The sequence below is a fragment of the Leptosomus discolor genome, chromosome Z, assembly GCF_034619465.1.
Source record: "Leptosomus discolor isolate bLepDis1 chromosome Z, bLepDis1.hap2, whole genome shotgun sequence".
NCBI lineage: Eukaryota > Metazoa > Chordata > Aves > Leptosomiformes > Leptosomidae > Leptosomus > Leptosomus discolor.
In genome coordinates this window covers 56,343,030-56,363,484 of record NC_141419.1, presented here as the reverse complement: position 1 = coordinate 56,363,484, position 20,455 = coordinate 56,343,030, and the positions used below count along the sequence as shown (strand labels likewise).

Sequence of the window (20,455 nt, the reverse complement as noted above, 5' to 3'; positions counted from 1 at the left end):
TGAGAGCTGTACAACAGAGAAACTTCACCTTCCTACCACTCATACAAAACCTGAGAACCAAACTGTTTGCCTAGATTCAAGCTGCTTGGTATTGCTGAGGTTGCCTAAGGCATCTGGAAACTCATCCCAAAGACCCCAGGGAATTCCCTGGTGCCATGGCTTTTTATGCCTGGGAAAAGCTGGCTCAGGCTGCTGCAGCAGTCAAGCGTTTCAGTTTGAGGCCTCTTCATTGAGATTTGCAATAGCGACAAACCTTAGCTATATGCCAGGAAACTTGTTCAGCAGAGCCACAGGTAACACATTCGAACTAAAAACGTTCCTAAAATTACCTGTTCATGACATATGTGGCTTATGCTGAGCACACGATGATGGGTATGGCATGGTGTAAACATGATGTCACCACTTCTTAATGACAAGTTGTAGAATTAATCACTGGCTTCACCATTCATAAATAGCTGTTAATGTAAGCCATTTCACATTGACTTTATGGCACTTTCAGCCAGTAACCAAGTGTGGGTAGTAGTGCTTACATGTTACTGGAGTTGATAAGAAAAAGGTGGAGTTGATATTATAAAAAATCAGAGGGAAAGCATTTTTTGTATTGCTTAGCAATCTTGGTGATCCTGTAATTTCCTTAATAAAAATAATTCCTTTGTTTTAAGTGGGAGAAAAAAAATCCTCACCTTTCACTTTCTTTCCTTCTTGGCAGAAAGAGGTCGAGTAGTGTTTCTTTCCACAAAAACAATTATTTTATGTCAAAAATTGAAAACTTAGGACCAAAATAATTGTTTCAAACATTATTTCTAATGTCCTCATTCATTTGTCTTTTGAAAAAAAAAAAAAAATTGTGAAATGTTTCCAGGTAAATAGAACATGCACACCATCTTTCATACCATCGGGCACACACAGGATTATACAGGAATAGCCACACTCGATCACGACGATCATCCCGGATCCTCTCTGTGACAATGGCTTGAATGTAAGACAGGAAATACCAGACTATTTTATATGGAAAGACTTATACACATATAAAACAATACATACATTATTGTATATACATCACTGTATAAAAAGGATTATTCTCATAAGTATGCATAGCTTTTCAGAACAGACACAGTGTTCTGTGAGTTTGTCATTACATTCTCATATGGCATTTGTAGAGAAAAGATGGCTTCTCAGTTCCTCTTGCTGCCTCAACTGTAAGGAAACAAGGCCCATGTGGTTTATCCATCACAGGCCACATATCCTAACAGTATAGTCACATCTTTTTTGTAATTTCTGCCCATCTTTTTTTTTCCCCTCGATTCTGTTGTTTCCCTGGAAAGAAACACTGCTGCTTCCCTGTATGTTCTTGCAAAAGGAGCGTCAGCTTCAGAGCACAATGATTTGTGACAAAGATTCCTCAGAACATAACAAATGTGACAATCCCATCAATTAAACAAAAGAAAATAATTTAAATTATTTAGAGTTTCTATGGTAGTAGTCACTGGGTTAGTGGAGGAGAGATTTTATGCAACTGTGACAGCAGCCATGAGAGTGCTTTGCTGTTATGTCCATTTATGAAAATATATAGATGATTCATTTTTACTGTCATTAATCAGAAAGAAACCCCTCCTGCAGATAGCAGTTTATGCATTTGAGGGGTGTGGGTGGGGGCAGCAGGGGTTCTTTTTCCTGATGCCTCTGTTTTGTTTTGTTTTGTTTTCCCAGCTGGGAAAGTACACCCTGGACTGCCTGTTCCTCATCCTGTGGAGGAGGCATTCAAAGCCGCAGCATCTCATGTGTGGAAGAAGATATTCAGGGGCATATCAGCCCTGTGGAAGAATGGAAATGCATGTATACTCCAAAGATGCCTGTTGTCCAGCCTTGTAATATATTTGACTGCCCAAAGTGGCTTGCTCAGGAGTGGTCTCCGGTAATCTGCTTAGCTTTGTTTGTTTTCTATTTACCGCACTAGGAATATATCTTAAATTATAGTCTAGTAAGCTTGTGGAAGTAGGATCATTCACTACTTTCTTTCCTTATTACCAGGACCTCTGTTTTAAATTATGTTGTTTGTCTAACTGCAAAGTAAATACTCAGGAATAATGTATTAATAAGATAAACATGATTAAGGAGAATGATGGAAAAATAAATCAAGTCTGTAATGTTAGAGACCTTCTAAAATAATAGACTGGGAATAAAAAATGGAAAGCACAAAGCAAAATCAGTAAGCATGTAATAGCCTATCTTTATCAGAACTTTTCAGCCATAAATTTAGTATCATTAATTGCTGAGAAATTTCCAGAAATACGTAAAGCCATAAATGACTTTATTCTTTGATGCTTGTATTGTCTGCTTCCTGACTCACCTTTCCTTCTGTATGAAAGCAAATGTCTTTGAAATGTCTTTCTACAAAAGTAGAGAAGTACTTTGATTTTGTGCATTAAAGACTTCACCTTGAATATAGTTTCTCACCATCTCAACTTCTCAACAAGGGTTTTAGAATCTAAGCTAGCTCACCTGCAGATGAGGTGTTCTTGACTGATTGTGAAGTGATTAGTGATTTCCAGATGAAAGCTGCTATCCAAGAGCAAAATAATACTGGTAGTATCCATAGCCTTTCGCACTGGTTGGCACTTTTGATCCGCTCCCATGCAATGACTTCTGAAACAATCTGCACAGGGGGAAAAATTTATGTACCTTACCAAAAATAAAAGAAAAAATACTTAAGAGAACATCTGAGGGAAGAAAGCCCGAATAGTTTCCCATTCTGTTTGGTGCCATATTCCAAAATAGCTGAGTGTCATCCCTGTTAACCCATAAGCCCCAGTACTTTGTCCAAGAAAAGCAGAGTGGCTCCAGATGAAACTGACAGGGTGTTACTGAGCATATCCAACATAGGACTGATGGCGACAAGCCAAGTAGCCCGTGCTGAGAGAGTGACACTGCAAGAGAAATCCAGAGTCAAAATGTTCAAACCAAGTAAATGTGCAGAGCAAAAAGGCAAAAATTTCTGTCAATTTTATGACTACCAAATATTATGAATAATTTATGTTCAGGGTTGGGTGTTTCTGCGTCATGTTTTGCTCTCTGATGTACACATACTTCTATTGCATATTCCCCTTCTATTTATCACTCCTGTGTTGTATCACACTCACCTTTTTTCTTTTCTTTCCCCAGTGCACTGTGACCTGTGGACAAGGACTCAGATACCGTGTGGTCCTTTGCATTGATCACAGGGGGATGCATATAGGAGGCTGTAGTCCTAAAACAAAGCCACACATAAAAGAAGAATGTATCGTACCCACACCTTGCTACAAACCCAAAGGTAATGAGGCAGAAGAGTTCTCATAATTTTTTCAGAGGTCTTCCACGCTGAGCAGTTTTGGTTTGTTGCTGCTAGCACTGTTTCCACCTGCACTGAGCTGTGAATTTTCACCTTTAAGGCCTGTCATTCATAATCCAGTCTGCCTGCTAGCAACTTGGAGTGAATGCTGGCCCCTTCCACTTCCTTACAAGCTCTCAGGTTTTCACTGTTAATTTGTGGTCCAGTAGACCAAGCAATATAAAATGTAAATTTGACCATAGCGTAAGCAGGTTTGACCTCACTGATTGTGTCTGGGGTAAATTTGCCCTGTATTTTAAAAGTAATTAAATATATAAATAACATTTAAGGTAGAGAAATGTAATCATAATTTTAAAGTGCCTGTTCATAGCTCGGAGCTTGAAGTAACCTTGAAGCAAGCATTGTATATCCCAACATGAAGTTCCCCTTACTACCAAGGCTGCACGATCTGGCAGATTGTTAGACTTGAAGCGTCTTAGAGCAAGGGGTGCTCACAATTTATATAGAAATGTTTCTTGCCTTGGGACTCAGGCAGGGAGTAGTACTGGGGTAAATCTCTCACATTTTATTGAGAGGAGAAGAAAATATTTCTGCAGCTGTTTGGAGGTTCTTATGGAGTGGGAACATCAGAAAAAGGCCTGGAGATTAGATTGGATTAATGGGCAGTAGCCAAGTGCAGCAGATAAGTATTTGACCATTTCCACAGGTATATGAGCATCCATGTGTTTGTGCATGTATACAGCTCTATCAATGCAACCTCTGTGTCTGTATGCTGACCAACTTATGGAAACTTCTGGGCTACAGCAATGCAGGGGAACATGATTTCCCTAAACTGGATACTTAAACCCTATCATAAGAAGAAATCAATTCCTTCTAAAATATTAATTGCTATCCTGATATATATTAAGAGCACTTATTATGAAGCCCTCTGAAATAAGAGTGACATGTGACCTTGTGCAGATCAAAGAGGGAACAGTGAAATTTGGAATTTTGATTGGTGGACACACCTGCCAAGTTTCAAGATTTCCGTTTATCTCTACCATGAGAATTCACAGTATCTGCCGGCCACCAAAGTGGTGAAACCTAGACACAGGGCCTCTGGGGAGCAATGGGCATGCTTGCACTGTGTTTTGCTGACCAATACGAACTCACCCCACCCATCTTCCAAGATGGGAAAAAAAAGGCACTGTGATTGCATTAGCATGACTCTGAGCCTCATATGGAGATTTAGTGGGTTTGGGCTCAGCCACTCAGCTGCTTTTATGGGGCTTTATGTGTTTATAGTGTTCGGAGCACAGGTAATGCAAGATCTTGCCTGCCTGCAGCATACAATGTAAGGAAAATTCAGTAAGACAGCAAAAATATGTGTGGCAAACCACCGACAACTGACTTCTGCCTAGAGGACCTGAAAGATCAGCTAGTAAAGCTTTGGTTGCCTGCATCTTTCAAGAAGTCTCTTCCAATGGGACTTGTCTGGGAACAAAGTAAATTGCTGTTTGCTGGAAGCCCACCCTCGCAACAGTCTGGCACCTTTACCCTGGATAAACTCTTATGCTGCCCTTTGCAGTATATGAATGATTAATTTCTGGTTGTAGACAGTAATTTCTTTCTTAATTTTTTTTTTCCCACGGAATGGAAAGTCTTACACAAAGCACACTGTTTTGCTTGGGTTTAATTTTACTCCTCATCTTGGTTCTGCAATGCATTCACAGTTCTCCCTCCGTAATGCCAGTGGTAATGATTGAAGACCCATGTACCTGAAGGCTGAATTGTGCTTTCAGAAGAGAGTTGGTACAGATGATATTCAGAGGTCTCTCCCAATCCGAATTATTCTATGTATCTGCTAGAAGTTTGTCCTTTTTATTTCACAAATCTAGAGTTTGAAATTTAGAGCAGCAGGGGTAGCAAAGTACCTCTCTTCTACTGAATATTTTTATCTTAGCCCACTTTTTCGTTCTGGAGCTGGATTAACGTAAACCAGAAAAACAATCTTCCTAGCTGACTGAAGCAGCAAGACAAAAAATGTGGAATTCCCTCTTCTTTTAACACACTGTGCTAAACATAAATAGAATGTAAATACTTAATGTAATTTATTTCATTTCAGTTTATTCAAGCACTGGGGCCCTTTATCTTACACCAATAATAGGGAAAAATAAGATATCCCTGGATTAAGTAGTGATTTTCAGTTTTAATAGAGAAGATGTATTCATCTAATACAACTTTCTGTACAATATAGGATTTCAGTGTTTTTACTGGAACTGTTTTTTAAAAGGAGAGATTTTACTTTAACCTCCAAAGGTAAAAATTCCTCCTTAGCTTATGTTAAGAATGCTTTTTGTTCATTTTTTTTTGTCAAAGCACACTGTGAAACATCAATAATTCTAGCCCTCTAACAAATTTTACAGTGTAGATAATAATTAACTACACCTCTGAAAAAGAAAAGTTATTTTAAAAGTCACATAACAGGCAATGGTACACAAGAGCTTTTTCTTTTTACAAGAGCTCACTTCCAAGCAAAAAAAGCACAGAAGTAAGATGCGGCTTTCCAAAACCCATAAAACAAGCTGCAGAATGTATAAATAGAAATATCTCCTGCATATTTTGGATAACAAATGCAGTAAAATGCAGATTAAACTAAGAGCTGTGCTGGCAAATATTCAACCTTGAATGGTGTTAATAAATATGTTAGAGTAAGAGCTTGGCAAGATATTTGTAAGAGAAAGGCATAGTAACTCTACTACTGTCCCTTTTTTCCTTAGTTAATAAATTGCTCCAAGGAAATTTGCTTGGCTAAAGTTGCAGTAGCTGTGAAATCAAGTTGTAAGTTGTTGTTCCTCTGTGATGCAACTGATAGATGGGAAATTCCTTGTGCACATGTGAAAGGTTCACTGTTGTGCACAACAGAGTCACAAAAAATTCCCGATCCTGCATTACATTAATCTGCTGTTGATGGCGAGTGCAAATCTGCACATTATATAAACCTGAAAAGCTTAGGTGATTTGTGAGTGGCAAATAGGTCTGGCCCTGGTTCTCCTCAGCGATCTGAATCTCACTCCCTTTTATTTGTGTTTTTTCCCCTGATCCTAGCCCAGAACACTTTGTCGAAATGCAGAGCTCATTCTCAAATTATAGTGCCAAATTTGCTCTTGCTTTATACCCCTGTAGAGCTAAAACAGTTCCACCACCCTCAACTCAAATACTCCCCTCTGACACTGCATGAAAGCGGAGTTTGGCTCACAAAACGGCATGGCCCTGTGCTCCCCAGCGCAGAGCAGCTCATTACCCTGTGTGCACATCCTGGAGGGGAAGAAAAGCAGCTCTACTGTTTTCCATCAGAAATGACAGAAAAAGTATCAAGCTCGTTTTTTTGAATCCACATACCTGATGAACTGATAAAGTCGAAAAGTATAGCTGGGCCATTTTATTATGGTTTCTCTGTTTTTCTGTGGTATCACTCAACAGATCAGGATTTTCTTCCCTTTTGTAATACATCAAAAACAAGCTTAACGTGACTTCTGAAGTTCTAAAATTTAAGGGTAAACATAGGGGTATTGTATATTTTGCCTTTGCAGTGTAGATGGAGGCCTGTTACACTTGCAAGACTCCTTCAAAAAAATACTTTCCAAAGTACCTACTTATACAGCCCAGTTGTATAGTCTGAAAAGTAACTTAACTTGCCTTTCCGGCTTTTGAGTGCCACAACCCTTCTAGATGCGACAATGAACTCTCTGGCCATATAACCTTGTAAGTGTTTTACTCCAGGTGACAAAATTGTTTCTCTCTCTCTCTCCTGCTCACCTTTTGCTCTTTTTCTTCTTTGTGTTCAGCCTCCATGTGCATCATAGGCATGCTTGGCAAGAGAGAGGAGGCTGGCACACATAGCAGCGTTACTGCATGCTTCCTATTTTTATGTGCTTGTGTTTGTTCCATAGAGAAACTTCCTGTGGAAGCAAAGTTGCCATGGTATAAGCAGGCTCAAGAGCTGGAGGACAGAGCAGTGGTGTCTGAAGAACCATCGTAAGTCTTAAAAATTTGCTTACAATAGATTCTGATGATGTGGGGGTCTGGGGCATGTGCTGAACTGACACATGCTCTTAAAATTGTAATTGGCTTTCATTAGAGTGTAAAGGCTAAACCAAACCCTGTGGAAATCAATGGGCTTTAGGCTGTGTCAAGAGGGCAAATGCAGATTTAGTTTGAGCGAATATATACATGTTACATACATGTCTTATTTAAGGTCACTTACAATAATATTATACTGAAAGTCTGTCTACCCATGTAGTTATATGTTCCCAGCTACTGTATCTCTGCGGCTCAGCATCTTTATTTATTCTCACAATACCCCTGTGAAGCAAGAGGTAAAATACAGGGCAGCCAGTGAAGATTCCCACTTGCCTCTATCCCCAGGAAGTGTGTAGTAGCAGCAAATCAAATGGATTAACTTTTGCAGAAAATAAACTAGAAACCTCAGCCCCATGGTTTGGATTGCCTTATCATCAACTATCTCACAGTTTCAGGGATTTTCCCCTCCAAGCTTTTTTAGCCACTTCATGGTCTTTGCCCAGTCACCTTTGCAAGGTGGATCTCAGTCAGCACCTCGTACCCCATTAGTAGCTCTTCCTTCTGCTGCAGACCTTCTGTGTATTGACAGCCCCTTCCCATTAGGGCTGCCTGAAATGATGGAAACTGTACATTTTCCTCCTAAATACAGAAAACTAACTCGTGTCCCTTAACTGTGACTTTTTGGGTTTTCTTTTCATACTCGTTTCCCTTCTGTTTTGTGAGAAAATTACTGTTGAGTTAGAAAGAGAGGGAGAGCATAAAATAGTTAGAAGTAATGCTGAAGGAAGAAATATGATGACAAAAAGCTGGAAAAGGACACTTCCACTTAGGGTTGATACCTGCCCTTTTAATATATCAGTAAGAAAATCTGACTGTATAAATCTAACCTGGTGTAGCCAGGCTCTTCACACAGTGCTATTGAAAATAGTTTAGCAGTTTCTGCATGTGCTCCATTTCATTAATAGCAGGACTGCAGAAGAAGTCAGAAAAATTAAGTCATTTTAAAAACCCTCAGAATTAATCTTCCTTAGCCCAATAAAACTGCAATGAAAAGGAAGCTGCAGTACCATATAAACCTTTAGCAGTGAGGCTGCTAAATGAAAAACATTGTTATGATTATGTTTTGGATTTTTTATTGTGGACCTGTGGTAAATGCATGCTATAATTGTAACCTCTGTATACAGCTTTAATCAGTATCCATTTCCTCATGGCTGAGCACACAGCATTTTTTATTGTAACTGCAGCTGTGTATTAGGCTAAAAAACATTGTTCATTATGCAATATAATTGCAGTTTTGGCATCGTTAATCTGAACTGAAGTAATTTGAAATTGGAACACTGAAATAGACATAAAGACATATATAATAAAGCACTCAAAATATAAATTATTTTAATCCAGCTGCCATATATATACATAAATACATACATATGCACACATACATGTATACACATTTATATGCACATATACAAATGCATGTATTCATATGTGTATATAGAAATTAGTAGCAGCTATCTCATGTAATATAATGAGATGTTTAACTATTTCCAGAGTTTCATAGACTTTGTAGGTTGATTCATTCAGAGTCTAGAAAATTCAGTATTTGTGAACATACTCATTTTTCATTTGTAAAGTGCAGTTTGTTTTCTTGTGGCTGTACTAAATGACTTAGCTAAATGTGCGTTTATCAAACTGTGAATAATGCCTGGAAGCATACATTAAAAAAAACACATGTATTATAAGGAATTTTATTAAAAGAAATCATACTGATATGCAATCATATCTGGAACAATTTGTTACACAAAGGCATTTTTTAGAAACTTTGTGAACAACATTGAGAGTACTGTAGAAAAAGAGTATTATGTATATATGTGCCTTTAAATATTAACAAGAAGGGCTTTATAGAGAATAAGAACAACCTGCAGGGAAAGATGAAGAGGGTTTTTTTTATCAAGATGCCTATTTTAATAAAATATTCTGGAAAAACTTGAGTGTATTACTCATGATATTAAAACAGACCTTGAGAGATATAAAGAAAAGTGGGTTTAAGAACGTTAAAATGTTTTAAGTGCAGCTATGACACCTCCTTACTTTATAGTTCACTGCTCTGTTGCAATAAAGGCCCTGTTCTGCAAAGATATACTACCTTTTAACCCCATTTTATGCAACTCTTCAGTGATACCAGTTTGATACTAACATACTAATACAGTGGGGCTCAGTCCAGACTAGGTTCATCCTGCCACAGGGCGACATTTTGTACTTTTTATCTCCCTGCAAAGCACAACTCTAGGAGTGTGTATAATTTTTGTTTTAAGCTAAGGAGAAATTAACATGACATTAAATTAAGTTCAAGGATAGGTTTTTATATGTGTTGACTAATGGCTAAAATAAAGGGCACAAAGTCAGGATCTTTATGCAAACTGTCCCAAAGCTCAGACATATCCATGACTCGTGTTTAGTTTGGAATGATTTTTGGTGATAAGGCATGAGACAGAAAGATCAAATAAAAACTTAGAAAACTTGTGATAAAAGGGCCATCCATGTAATCCCCATCTGCAAACTGTAAGAGCCATCTGCATATTGTTCCAGAATATCTAATCTGTTGACAGCAATCTTAAGCAGTGAACTTGCACTTAAAATTGGTTTCGGTGCCTCACTATTAATAGCATTTTTCATTAATGTCTAGCTTTAAGCAGTTATTCATTTTAGGTCCTGATTGTTAGATTGAAAAACTGTATGTAATAACATAAAAAAGGAGACAAAATGTTCAGAACTCGCGAAGATACAATCAACAATCAACTCTGATGCCAGTTTTATAGCATCGTTTGTCCTCGTTCAGCTGTGTAGGAATTACAAATACACCAACTAGTTGAGAAGCAAGGTATTACATGGTAATGCACTTTTGGCCAGTGTTTCTGCAGCTATGGAGAGACACAATGTAATGCTTCGTGGTCCACCATCCTGACAGCTTTTGGGCTATCACTGACATATTTTGGCTGGTGAATGTTCAGTCTGGAGTGTAGGTGCATGCTAATTTCAGGGTTAGAACAGTTCAGAGTTTTAAACGTTGAATCAAGCACTAGCTAGTATAAGATAGCTTGTGATGTGGCCGGCTGTTTTGCTGACTGTGAATTTGAGTAACTAGAACATGACCATCAATTTCTTACTGTCTTAGGCCTAAGTGTGTTATAGTGTGTTACTTTGCTGTAAATATTTTCAGAAAACATACCAAGGGTTGCAAAAACCAATTTTAATTACTTGCTTCCCCTCCTCTTAGGAAGCCATTTCTTTTCTCTGGTTCAGGACAGCAGAGCTGCCTGAACAGCATTTGAGGGTGGGAGTTGAGCTGGGCAGACAGGATGGGCTTTCTTTGGGACCCCACTCCTTCACTCAGCAGCAGAGGGGTGATGGCCAGAGGAGAGGCAACATGGAGGGGAAAAGGACCAGTTGTAGAGCAGGAGGAACAGCAGAAGGACTCCAGTAGCATGGCAAACCAACTGCTGAAAAGTCAGTGTTGTGTGTTCATGAGCATATTTCCTTGAAGTTGAGGTAATGGAAGTTTCTTTAGACAAGCTATGCTTACGTGATTTTCCTTTTTGCTCTGTGTTGGTGCAATAATCATCAATTTTATGACTGCACTTTGGCAAATATCAGTAAAGACTCATTCTTTTTCTACACTTCATCTGAGGCTCTTCCTGAGCCTTCTTATGTCACTGATTCACTACCCCCATTCTCCTTTACACACAGGGTCGTTCTTTGTAGCCAGCAGGCCGTTCTTCCCCTACCACTGTCACCATTTCTTCCTTATCATTCTTTAGTCAGAGAAAGCAAATCTATTGTCTTTCTCAAAGTTTATTTTTGACTAGAAGTTTAAAAGACAAAGCTGAAAACACTTTGCAGATATTTTCTACGCATTGATTTCTTATAGTTGTGATTCTCTGTGTTGCTGTCTTGTGACTTTTGTCACTTTTTGTTGAATACAATTTTTGTTATGAAATTGCATACTATGTATTATAAAGTTACGCTTTCTTTTTAACCTTCTTCCACTTGTCATTTTTGATAGTTCTCTAATGTGTGCTGCTACAGCAGAAAACACTTCATTTTTATTCCATCTGTGTAGTGCCTTCCATTATTTATTTCTTCAGGAATTTCTAAAGGAAGCAAGTTCTTACAGTTTAATTTTGTCTGTATATGTCTATCTGTCAGCCGCCTTCCTCTTCTTCAGTAGTGTCTGAATCTATTCCTATTAACTGAATTTGACAGAGGTATAAAGTTATCACAGAGAATTTTATCCTTCTGTCAAATTTGGTTCATATTCACCAGGAAATTCTGTGGTAGTATTTTCTACATGTTTCACCGAACTAAATGACTAGGCAGAAAACTAACACCCTACAATGCCCCAGTTGAAGAAAATGTTTCTAAAGCAGTTTGGTCCTTAAAAGATACCAGAAAATCCACTTGGGCATTCATGTTAAATTGATCTTCATCAGTTCTGCTGCTCAAAGAATTAATCGTAACCAGTTCAGCCGCTTGAAGGCTAGAGGGAATAGTTATGTTTGTCTTGCCTGACCTGCTGCACCCCTAGATGGGGTCAATTAAATATTAATTGCTGACAGAACTACTATGAAATATTCTAGGTTGGTAAGAAAGTATTGTAATCTTTGTTAAGACAAAGGTTTAAGGTACGAAGTCCTTGCTGTCCTGTGTTATAGTACATTCTGTTCTCTTATTGCTGTCCAGCTCTGAAGTGACCATTCACCAGGCCTTAGAAATATGTTGTCTGAGGGAGAAGCCACAGTATCTTTCTGTCTGACCTCTTTCACAGCATGACAGACAGAGTCAGAAAGAGCAGTAGTCATGATTAAAAAGTCATGGGGTTTCCTATGTGTAATGAGATTGGTTTTACGGATGAGGGAGGGTTCTTTAAAAGACTTCTGTGTCTAACTCTTGAAAAATGCTTTTGTATGTTAACACCATACTCAGCTTTTAACATAGTGCCATAAATAACCCTGGTGCTAGCCATAAAAAGAAGCAGGAGAGAGGGAAAGGGGAAGAGGGCAAACAATAATATCTGGATGCCAGATGGCACCATCGTAGTGATAGGGCCAGTTCTGTAAAAAACAAAAGGAAATTCCTGGCATGCATCAGTGGAGGACACAAAGCCCTCAGGGAACTGGATATGGACAGAGAGGTCAGTGTGGCAGAGTCACCCAATAGCTCTTTCTTACTTTTCAGTAGGTATTTATGTTTCCAAAGACATAAGCTATTTTATTTTGCGGGTTTTTTTGTTGGTTTTTTTTTCTGTTAAATAGTTTCTATCATATGTGCCTGATTCACAGGTTAATAATTAATTTTAAAGCTCTACAAATGTTTTACTTTAAAAATAAAGCATGTTATCATTATTGGATTGTCAGAAACAGTAGTGAGAACATACACAGATACTATCAACTCCTAGGCTGTTGCTTGTCCACTTCAGTGTCATGAAGTGATGAGGAAGAAGGAAGTTTAGGGAAACTTCTCCATATTAAGATCTAGTGGCAAATAAATTAAACTATATATGTGTTCAGTCATAGGGAAGATCAGCATTGCAGCAGCCTACATTAAGTAAGGATTCTATCTATTCATTCAAGGAGCCCCTTTAGAGAGTCACCACTACTTAGGATTTATTTGTAATATCTACACATAATATCCAGGGCAGAAGCAGTTATCTTTCCCTGGGGAGAAAGGCAGCGGTGCATTTATGAAGAGCACCAACAGTATGAATCAATTTTACACAAAGCTGAAGGAAAAGATCATATTCAAACTAAACTGAGGAGAAACTACAGAGGGACAGATTGTAGTCACTCTGATTGGAATTATACCTATGCAGCTGGCTCTGCTGCCATTACTCTTACAGATGGAGCCCTGAGATTTTATTGATGAATGGTCATGACCCCTGTTCAGTTCTCTGAGCAATGGCACCAGCAGCCACCCAGTGCTGTGTGTGAACATCCTGTGGTGTTATCCACACCTTAAAACCTGTGGAAAGGTGGCCTTTCACAGAGGAAAAAGGCAGTTTTGCATTTCAGCTCAAGACAAGGAGTCTGGAAGTCTGAGCTCAGTTCCCAGTTCTATCACAGAAAGTTTCTAAGCCTTTGAACAAGACACTAAGCATTTTATTTCACCAGTAGTATCTGATTTTAGAAGCCTTAATAGATGGGTGTCTGTGCCTTCAAACACCCAGTCTTACTGGTATGTGCAGTTCTCAAAACCTGAGACTTTGTCTGAATCATGGATTTACCCAACAATAGATTAAAAAAAAAAAAAGCATTAGACAATAAAAGTTAATCGTAATATGTAATTAAGTAGCAGTGAAGAAAATAACCTAGTTTTCTCCATAGCTCAAAGGATGTCAGTCTGTATACATTTTTTTCATCTTCATAACACAGATTGTAGGAAACCGAGGCCTAGACAGAAGAAGCTGGGGCTATGTATGTCAAGTGTTCTGGAGATCTTCACAAAACTCAGCAGGGCTCTCCATGGGACTCACCCTGAACCCACTATGACCGGCAGTGGAAGGGCTCCCATTACTGAGCAATGACTCTGTCTTTGTGTTTCTCTTCTTCTGACTTCCTGTTATGTATATGTTGCTGTACGGAGGGGAATATACACCAGTCCTTAGCTGTGCCCAGAGTTTGAAGGAAAAAATATCATTATTCCAGACTACGTACTACCACTGTTATTGCTGTTCTTAAATTTTGACATCACTCTTACTGCCTTTGTATGCAGGTGATCATTGTGTAGCACTTTTTAGTCTACAAAAGCTGGATTCTTTAATATGTTCCCTTTATATAATTTAAAGAGAGGAAATTTGTTAAAACACTAGACACATTATTGTCTGAAAGGGGCATTCTCATGGGTGAATGTGAATAATAACATCTACAAATGCAAATAGTCCTTGAAAAATTGATCTGTGCAGGTGATATCTACCCACTGTTCATATGTGGATGAAAATCTATGGACAACTGCAATTCACTTATACTTGCAGGTCCATTGGGTGTGCAGCCTGAAGGCTGGACTGCTGTGCATTTCACAGTTTGACCAATATTTTGTATTGAGTGCTTTACATACAAACACGGTAAGTTGGTTTTGCTGTCGTATTAATATTTCCTTAAAATATATTTTCAGTGATTGTAGTACACTACAAAAGCAATGAGACAAAAACTGCTCAGTACCACACCTGAATGACTCCTACAAAAGTCCATCAATGTCAATGGCATTACATTGCTTTTCCTTTGTTCCTAGAACATATGCAGCCCAGCTTAGGCTAATGTGCATGTGACAAGTGATGTAATGATAGCCCCTTCAGCTGAACACAATCTCATGCAAACTGTGAAACCTCAACAGCTAACAAAAACCACTGAAAAATACAATGCTGCTTCTAAATCCAGAACTCACTATTTTGCAACGGTGCTCATATAATGGGAAAAGGTTGCTAGTCCATCAGCATAAAAGTGACCATAGGTCAAAGAAACAAGTATAGGTATTTATGTACAAGCATCATACATTTTTAACCCCCAGTTTTCTTTGGAGAGTTTTCCACTTGCCATTCCAACACTTTCCCTTTTCCAGATTGAGGGCACTGCTGCCCACGGAGATGCCTATTTAGGAGGGGTTGACAGATGGAAGGACCCTTCAGCTGTCCCACAGCTATATGCTTTACTGTAGTCAGTGCTCCAGCAGTTAAGTAGCTGCAGACTCGGTTAAGCAATGTCATGATTTTCCCTCCTTCCAGCTTTCACTTCCCTCACCTTACAGTGATGTCTCTAAAACAAGAGCAAAAAACCTGCTCTTCAGAGCTCTCAGAACACACTTACTGTTGTATTTTTCCTTTTGGGGAAGAAGCATCTTTATGTCTGCTGTGCAGAGTAATGAAAGAAGATGATATTTGATGCAATGACAATGTACTAATCACTGAGAAGTGGGCTAAAAGCTATGAAATACTCAGTGTAATCTCTTTGAGGCAAAAAGCATCTTTTTATTTTTCATTTGTACAGCTATTAGCACAATTGGGTTCTGGCTGACAGCTACTACTGCCACACTACTAGAACTAGTTATTGCCTTTGTCTTATTTATTAGGTTTGTTATTATAGGGACTGTTATTACAGTGGGATTTAATTAAACAACATACAATGAAAACTGAAACATCTTCACTATTCTCTATTTTCTAAAAAAACTATTTCTCAGTAAATCTATTCCACTACTTCCATTTTCAAAGAAGACTCAGATGTCAGCATACAGAAAATCACAATGCTATGCAGTGGAAGGTACATTATATGCAGAACAAATAACTTTAAACCCATGGACCCAACTGCTTATTAGTCACATACTTTTTGTGCTTTGTGCTCACCATTTGGCAACATTTATCATTAATGATCACATAAACATATTTGAAAGCCTTTGTAACATCCTGGATTTAGGATGATGGAAAATTCAGAACTATTGTATATTTATATTATACATTCACATTACAGAAATATTCAGTACCTAATGACAAATGCTACATGGAGATTTTGTTTGCAGGGTTTTCTTGGGTTTTCCCTCCTTTTTTTCTGCTTTCAACTCTTTTGATTCTACCAATTCCCCATTCAGCAGCCAACAGTTGTATTAGAATTAAATTACACTTCCAAAATTATCACTTAAAATTAGAAATTTGGCCTAGAAAGCTGAATAAAATATAATTTACTGAAGGTATTCCAATGTTTTCATTATGAGTTGCTGACTAGTGTAATATAATAAAGTAATATAATGTGTGGCATTTATAAATCAAGCCTCATTTCAAAAAGGATCCAGTCTGCTTTAATAATGTTCTTACTTCCCTTTTGTGTCATCTCTCTTTTGTTCCTGTGTTTGTATGTGTGATATACATGTTGTTTAAATATTCTGGGTATATGAAGTATCTCTGTTTTTCTAAATGAGTAATTTTAATACCTGGAAAAATATCATCCCTTTTGGTTCGGAATACAGCAGCTCTTCAACAAAGCAGTTACATAACAATTCGCAATGTTAAAAAATTTAAGGAAAATAGCTTCTAATGAAGACCAGTACTTTTTTATCTACCTCTTAGTTTGTCAGGTGAAGAAACTATATATTTAAACTAATCAAAATATCTAAGTCACAGTGGCTGATGTGGACTGTTTAATGTGTGACAGGAGATTTGCCATGTCACAATAGTATACAGCAGTTTCACAGCCTTAGAGAAAACAAGATGAGTGGCTCACCTGTACTGTTAAAGACTGTAATCCTTTCAAAATGAAGGACATCATCTTTGAAATAAGACTGATCATTTAAGATAAAATGTCTCAGAGTAGGGAAATGGAATCATTTTGCATCACTAGTTTCTCAAAAGCTTTGCTCCCGAAAGAAATCTTGTGGTCTTTGTAGCAGCACTATAATGTTCCATTAATATAGCCAATCCATTTCTTTCCTTTCTATTACTCTCAAGGTGAGAAATTAGTTTCCTATAGCCCCAAATAACCCTGGACCCTAGAGGAAACAGACATGTGTATTGCCTTCAGCTTTGGGCAAAGCTGTCCAAGTCTGGTGTGGCCTACCTAAATAAAGAACAAAAGGAGAGAAATACTGTCACTGGCAGCCATGTTTTAATCAAAAATATCTCCTGTAAACACTGATTTATTTGATAAATTTAGTTAATATTTATGATTATGTGATAAAAGACCTACATTTCTGTCAGACAGTTGACACTACCACAAAAAGCTTTCAGTTCATTAGACTAGCACATAAAAATACAAGTGAAAAATCTTGCTGAGTTTGGAGGAGCTGACAGATCCCAAACACTTACTGTTAATGGGAAAGCATTATCAATAGGGATTGTTCCTCTGAGGTTCTTAAGGGGTCAGTGCCGGATTCAACCACTCATTCTTCTGTTCTAGCCCTTGAAGTATATGTACAACCACTGTCTTAGAACTTTCCCGTTGCAGAAAGTTTGGCAGAATGGCCAATAGAGAAGACAAGACAGTCAGACAAAGCTCTCTGAATCACCCTGTAACCTGGATTCATTACCTTTACATTTCTGGCACAGCAGAACCAGAAGATGAATGCCTCTTTCCTGTTCTCCTAACACAACAGGCAGCAGCATTTGCTCTGCCTGAGTGTGACTGAGTGTTGCCTTTCAACTGTGACAATGTGAAATTTGCTTTGGATTACGTTGTCCCATAAACATAACAACTCGCAGTGCTTTAATACCACCACCAGCAGGTATCTAACCATAAGTAATGAAGGTCACGGAGTACCCTGGAACCATAGTTTCCAGAAAGGTTTAGGAATCAGCATAGATCAACATGAGCTCAGCAAAACAAGATGTGTTGCATTTAAACAAGGTGGTAATGATGTGGCATGGAGTTGAATGCTACCCTTCTGCTTGATGTTACTTCGAGTAAAATGCTAGGCCAACTTCCAGCACAGATTTTTTTTTTTTTAATATGTTGAAAAAGTGGTGACAACACAGAAAAATTTGGAAATTATTCTATTGTTGAGGGAAAAAAAATAATTCAGTCTGTTTTGCTTGTTGTAATGATGGCTGCAAGGTGCTTTTATTAAAGTATGTATGCACTTTTAGAGGCAAGAATTTGGAGCATGTAAGAGTTCCTAATCGGTGAGACAAGAGTAATAGACAGAGAAATCCAGAATAGAATTGGAACACTGGGGTTTTTTTTGATGAGAAGGGAAATTAAATGTAGCAGGGGGAAAAAAAAAAAGCAGCTAAAGAAATAGTAAGTTCTTTATCTTTTTTATGGCTTCAAATTAAGGCTTAAAATGGTTACTGCAATACAGGAACAACAACTGAAATTATTTTCACTGTAATACCACAACTAGTTTATAACCGCAGCCTGTTTAATTCTTATCAGTGACAAAATTGTGATGTCAACTAAGGCAAAGGTGGTTTAGGTTGGGTACTAGAAAAATAGGTAATGGGATCATGATGTACATTGGGAGATTGCAGGATGCCTTGCACTGAGAGGTTTTAGGATCAAGCCATGGGCTCTGAGTGCGTATCTTTCTTCCTGAATACAAGGGGACACTCCACATGAGTACTTAAGAGCCCTTCTGCTGTTGTCATTGAGTTGTCAACAACATATCATGGCTCTTATGTGTATTTCATAATAGTCCTATAATGAGGTGAAGCATTTGTTTCTCATTAAACAGAATTTGGCCTAGACAGGACTATACTGCTTTTGCTTGCCTGGCTGTTTGTGGACATAACTTGCCTTGCTCTCTTCCTCTCACAGGTTTATTCCTGAGGCTTGGTCCACTTGTAGTGTCACCTGTGGAGTGGGCAGCCAGGTGCGGCTTGTGAAATGTCAAGTGCTCCTCTCTTTCTCTCAGTCTGTGGCTGACTTGCCCATCGATGAATGTGAAGGACCCAAACCTGCGTCTCAGCGAGCCTGTTACAGTGGTCCCTGCAGTGGGGACGCAACCGAAGATACCCCAGAGGAAACTGAGCTGTTGTATGGCAGCTTGCAGGAGTTTGATGAGCTCTATGACTGGGAATATGAGGGCTTTACTGAATGTTCAGAGTCCTGTGGAGGAGGTAAGTACACAACGTTTCTGTGCTGAATTTGCTTTCCCTCTTGAAGTATGTGCTTTGCAGTTAATATCCATGGATACGCTGCTTTGCTGCAGCTATTTAGAATCATAGAATCATGTAGGTTGGAAAAGACCTTTAAGATCATCAAGTCCAAGCATAAGATCATCTAGTCTAACCATGTTTGAAAAGACATGGATGAAAACTTTGAAAAAAACCCATATGCACAACATGGTTTAGCTGAAGACTTTCAGGCTTCATGCTCAGGCTGTCACCAAGAGTGATCAATGTATCACATATTTATGTTTCCTCGTATCAGCTGATAACTCAAAAGGCATTTACGCAAAAAAGCAGAATGTTGAAGTGGTCTGGTGATACAGGCTAAGAATCACGTGTTATTTTTAATTCTTATCTCTTGATTTGTACTATGCAAGTATAAACATGCAGAAGTAAATTGTCCTCCCATAGCAGACATATTAAAATATTGATATTCTAAGGGCTCAGCTGGTTCCCTAACTCCTATCACTAAGTGACATTAGCTCCAATCCCAACGCGAAAGAAAACATATGGTTAGAAGCCACTAATGGTGTGATTGTCTGAAGCTAGCAGGCTTGGCACTTGGAGTTTATCAAAGCTAATAAAGGTCTCAGGTTTCACGTGTTATAGGCTACTAATGCACAGTTCTCTGATACTCCTTTTTTCCCATGATTTTGTCTAGCTAGGTCTGAGGAATATGTCCATTCCAGTACTTTTTAAAAAGGTGCTGTCTTATTACATTACAAGTTTTAGGCTGTTTAAAAAAGGACTTCTACAGAAAAATATAGAATAGATACTGTAGAACTGGAAATCACTCAGTGCTTTATGAATGGTTAATAGGGTGATCTGTACAGATTCACCAGTAATCAATTATAAACTTGCAAAGCACATTTAGTAGAAAATAATGCAAGGGTTTTCTGTGCTTACTTTTAGCTTTCTGATGGTAGTTAGTGTTTAAAGCAGTTCACAAAGAGCTGTCAAACCATTGCCACTATTGCTTTGTTTCCTCATAAAAAATATGACTGTATGCTAAGCAGTGATGAATACTGACTTTACAGGAGTACCTGTCATATATTGACGCTATTAGTAACAATTTGTCACACTTACATTGCGAATACTGAAACCTGAATAGAAATATCCTCTTGAAATTAAGTCTTTCCATATAGTGCCTATGTGTGTATTTTTCAACTGTAACTCACATATACTGATAAGAAAGAGACATTTTGCTTTATAAATTTAATCTCTTTCAATTGTCAGCAATAATTGTTAGCCAAGATTTCTTTTTGTCAGACATCAACTCCAAATTTTGCAGATTAGCAGATGCTAAGTCAGATATTTTCATAGCCATAGGTGCAAGACTGGTCAAAATAATTTTATTGGTTTTGGAGTCTCAAGAGAAGAAATTGGATAGATGCAGAAGTAACCTTTCACCTCCCAGAAGTAGGAAC

At 38.2% G+C, this 20,455-nt stretch overlaps 1 protein-coding gene across 1 annotated transcript in view; it reads left to right on the top strand.

The window, feature by feature from the left end:
* The window catches only part of ADAMTSL1 (ADAMTS like 1), a 459,478-nt gene that overhangs the window by 360,241 nt on the left and 78,782 nt on the right, over positions 1 to 20,455 (top strand). The window contains exons 12-15 of the mRNA XM_086479436.1: positions 1,711 to 1,915; positions 3,163 to 3,310; positions 7,261 to 7,345; positions 18,676 to 18,977. Coding sequence (XP_086335562.1) covers positions 1,711 to 1,915; positions 3,163 to 3,310; positions 7,261 to 7,345; positions 18,676 to 18,977 — 740 coding nt within the window. The remainder of the gene's footprint in view (positions 1 to 1,710; positions 1,916 to 3,162; positions 3,311 to 7,260; positions 7,346 to 18,675; positions 18,978 to 20,455) is intronic.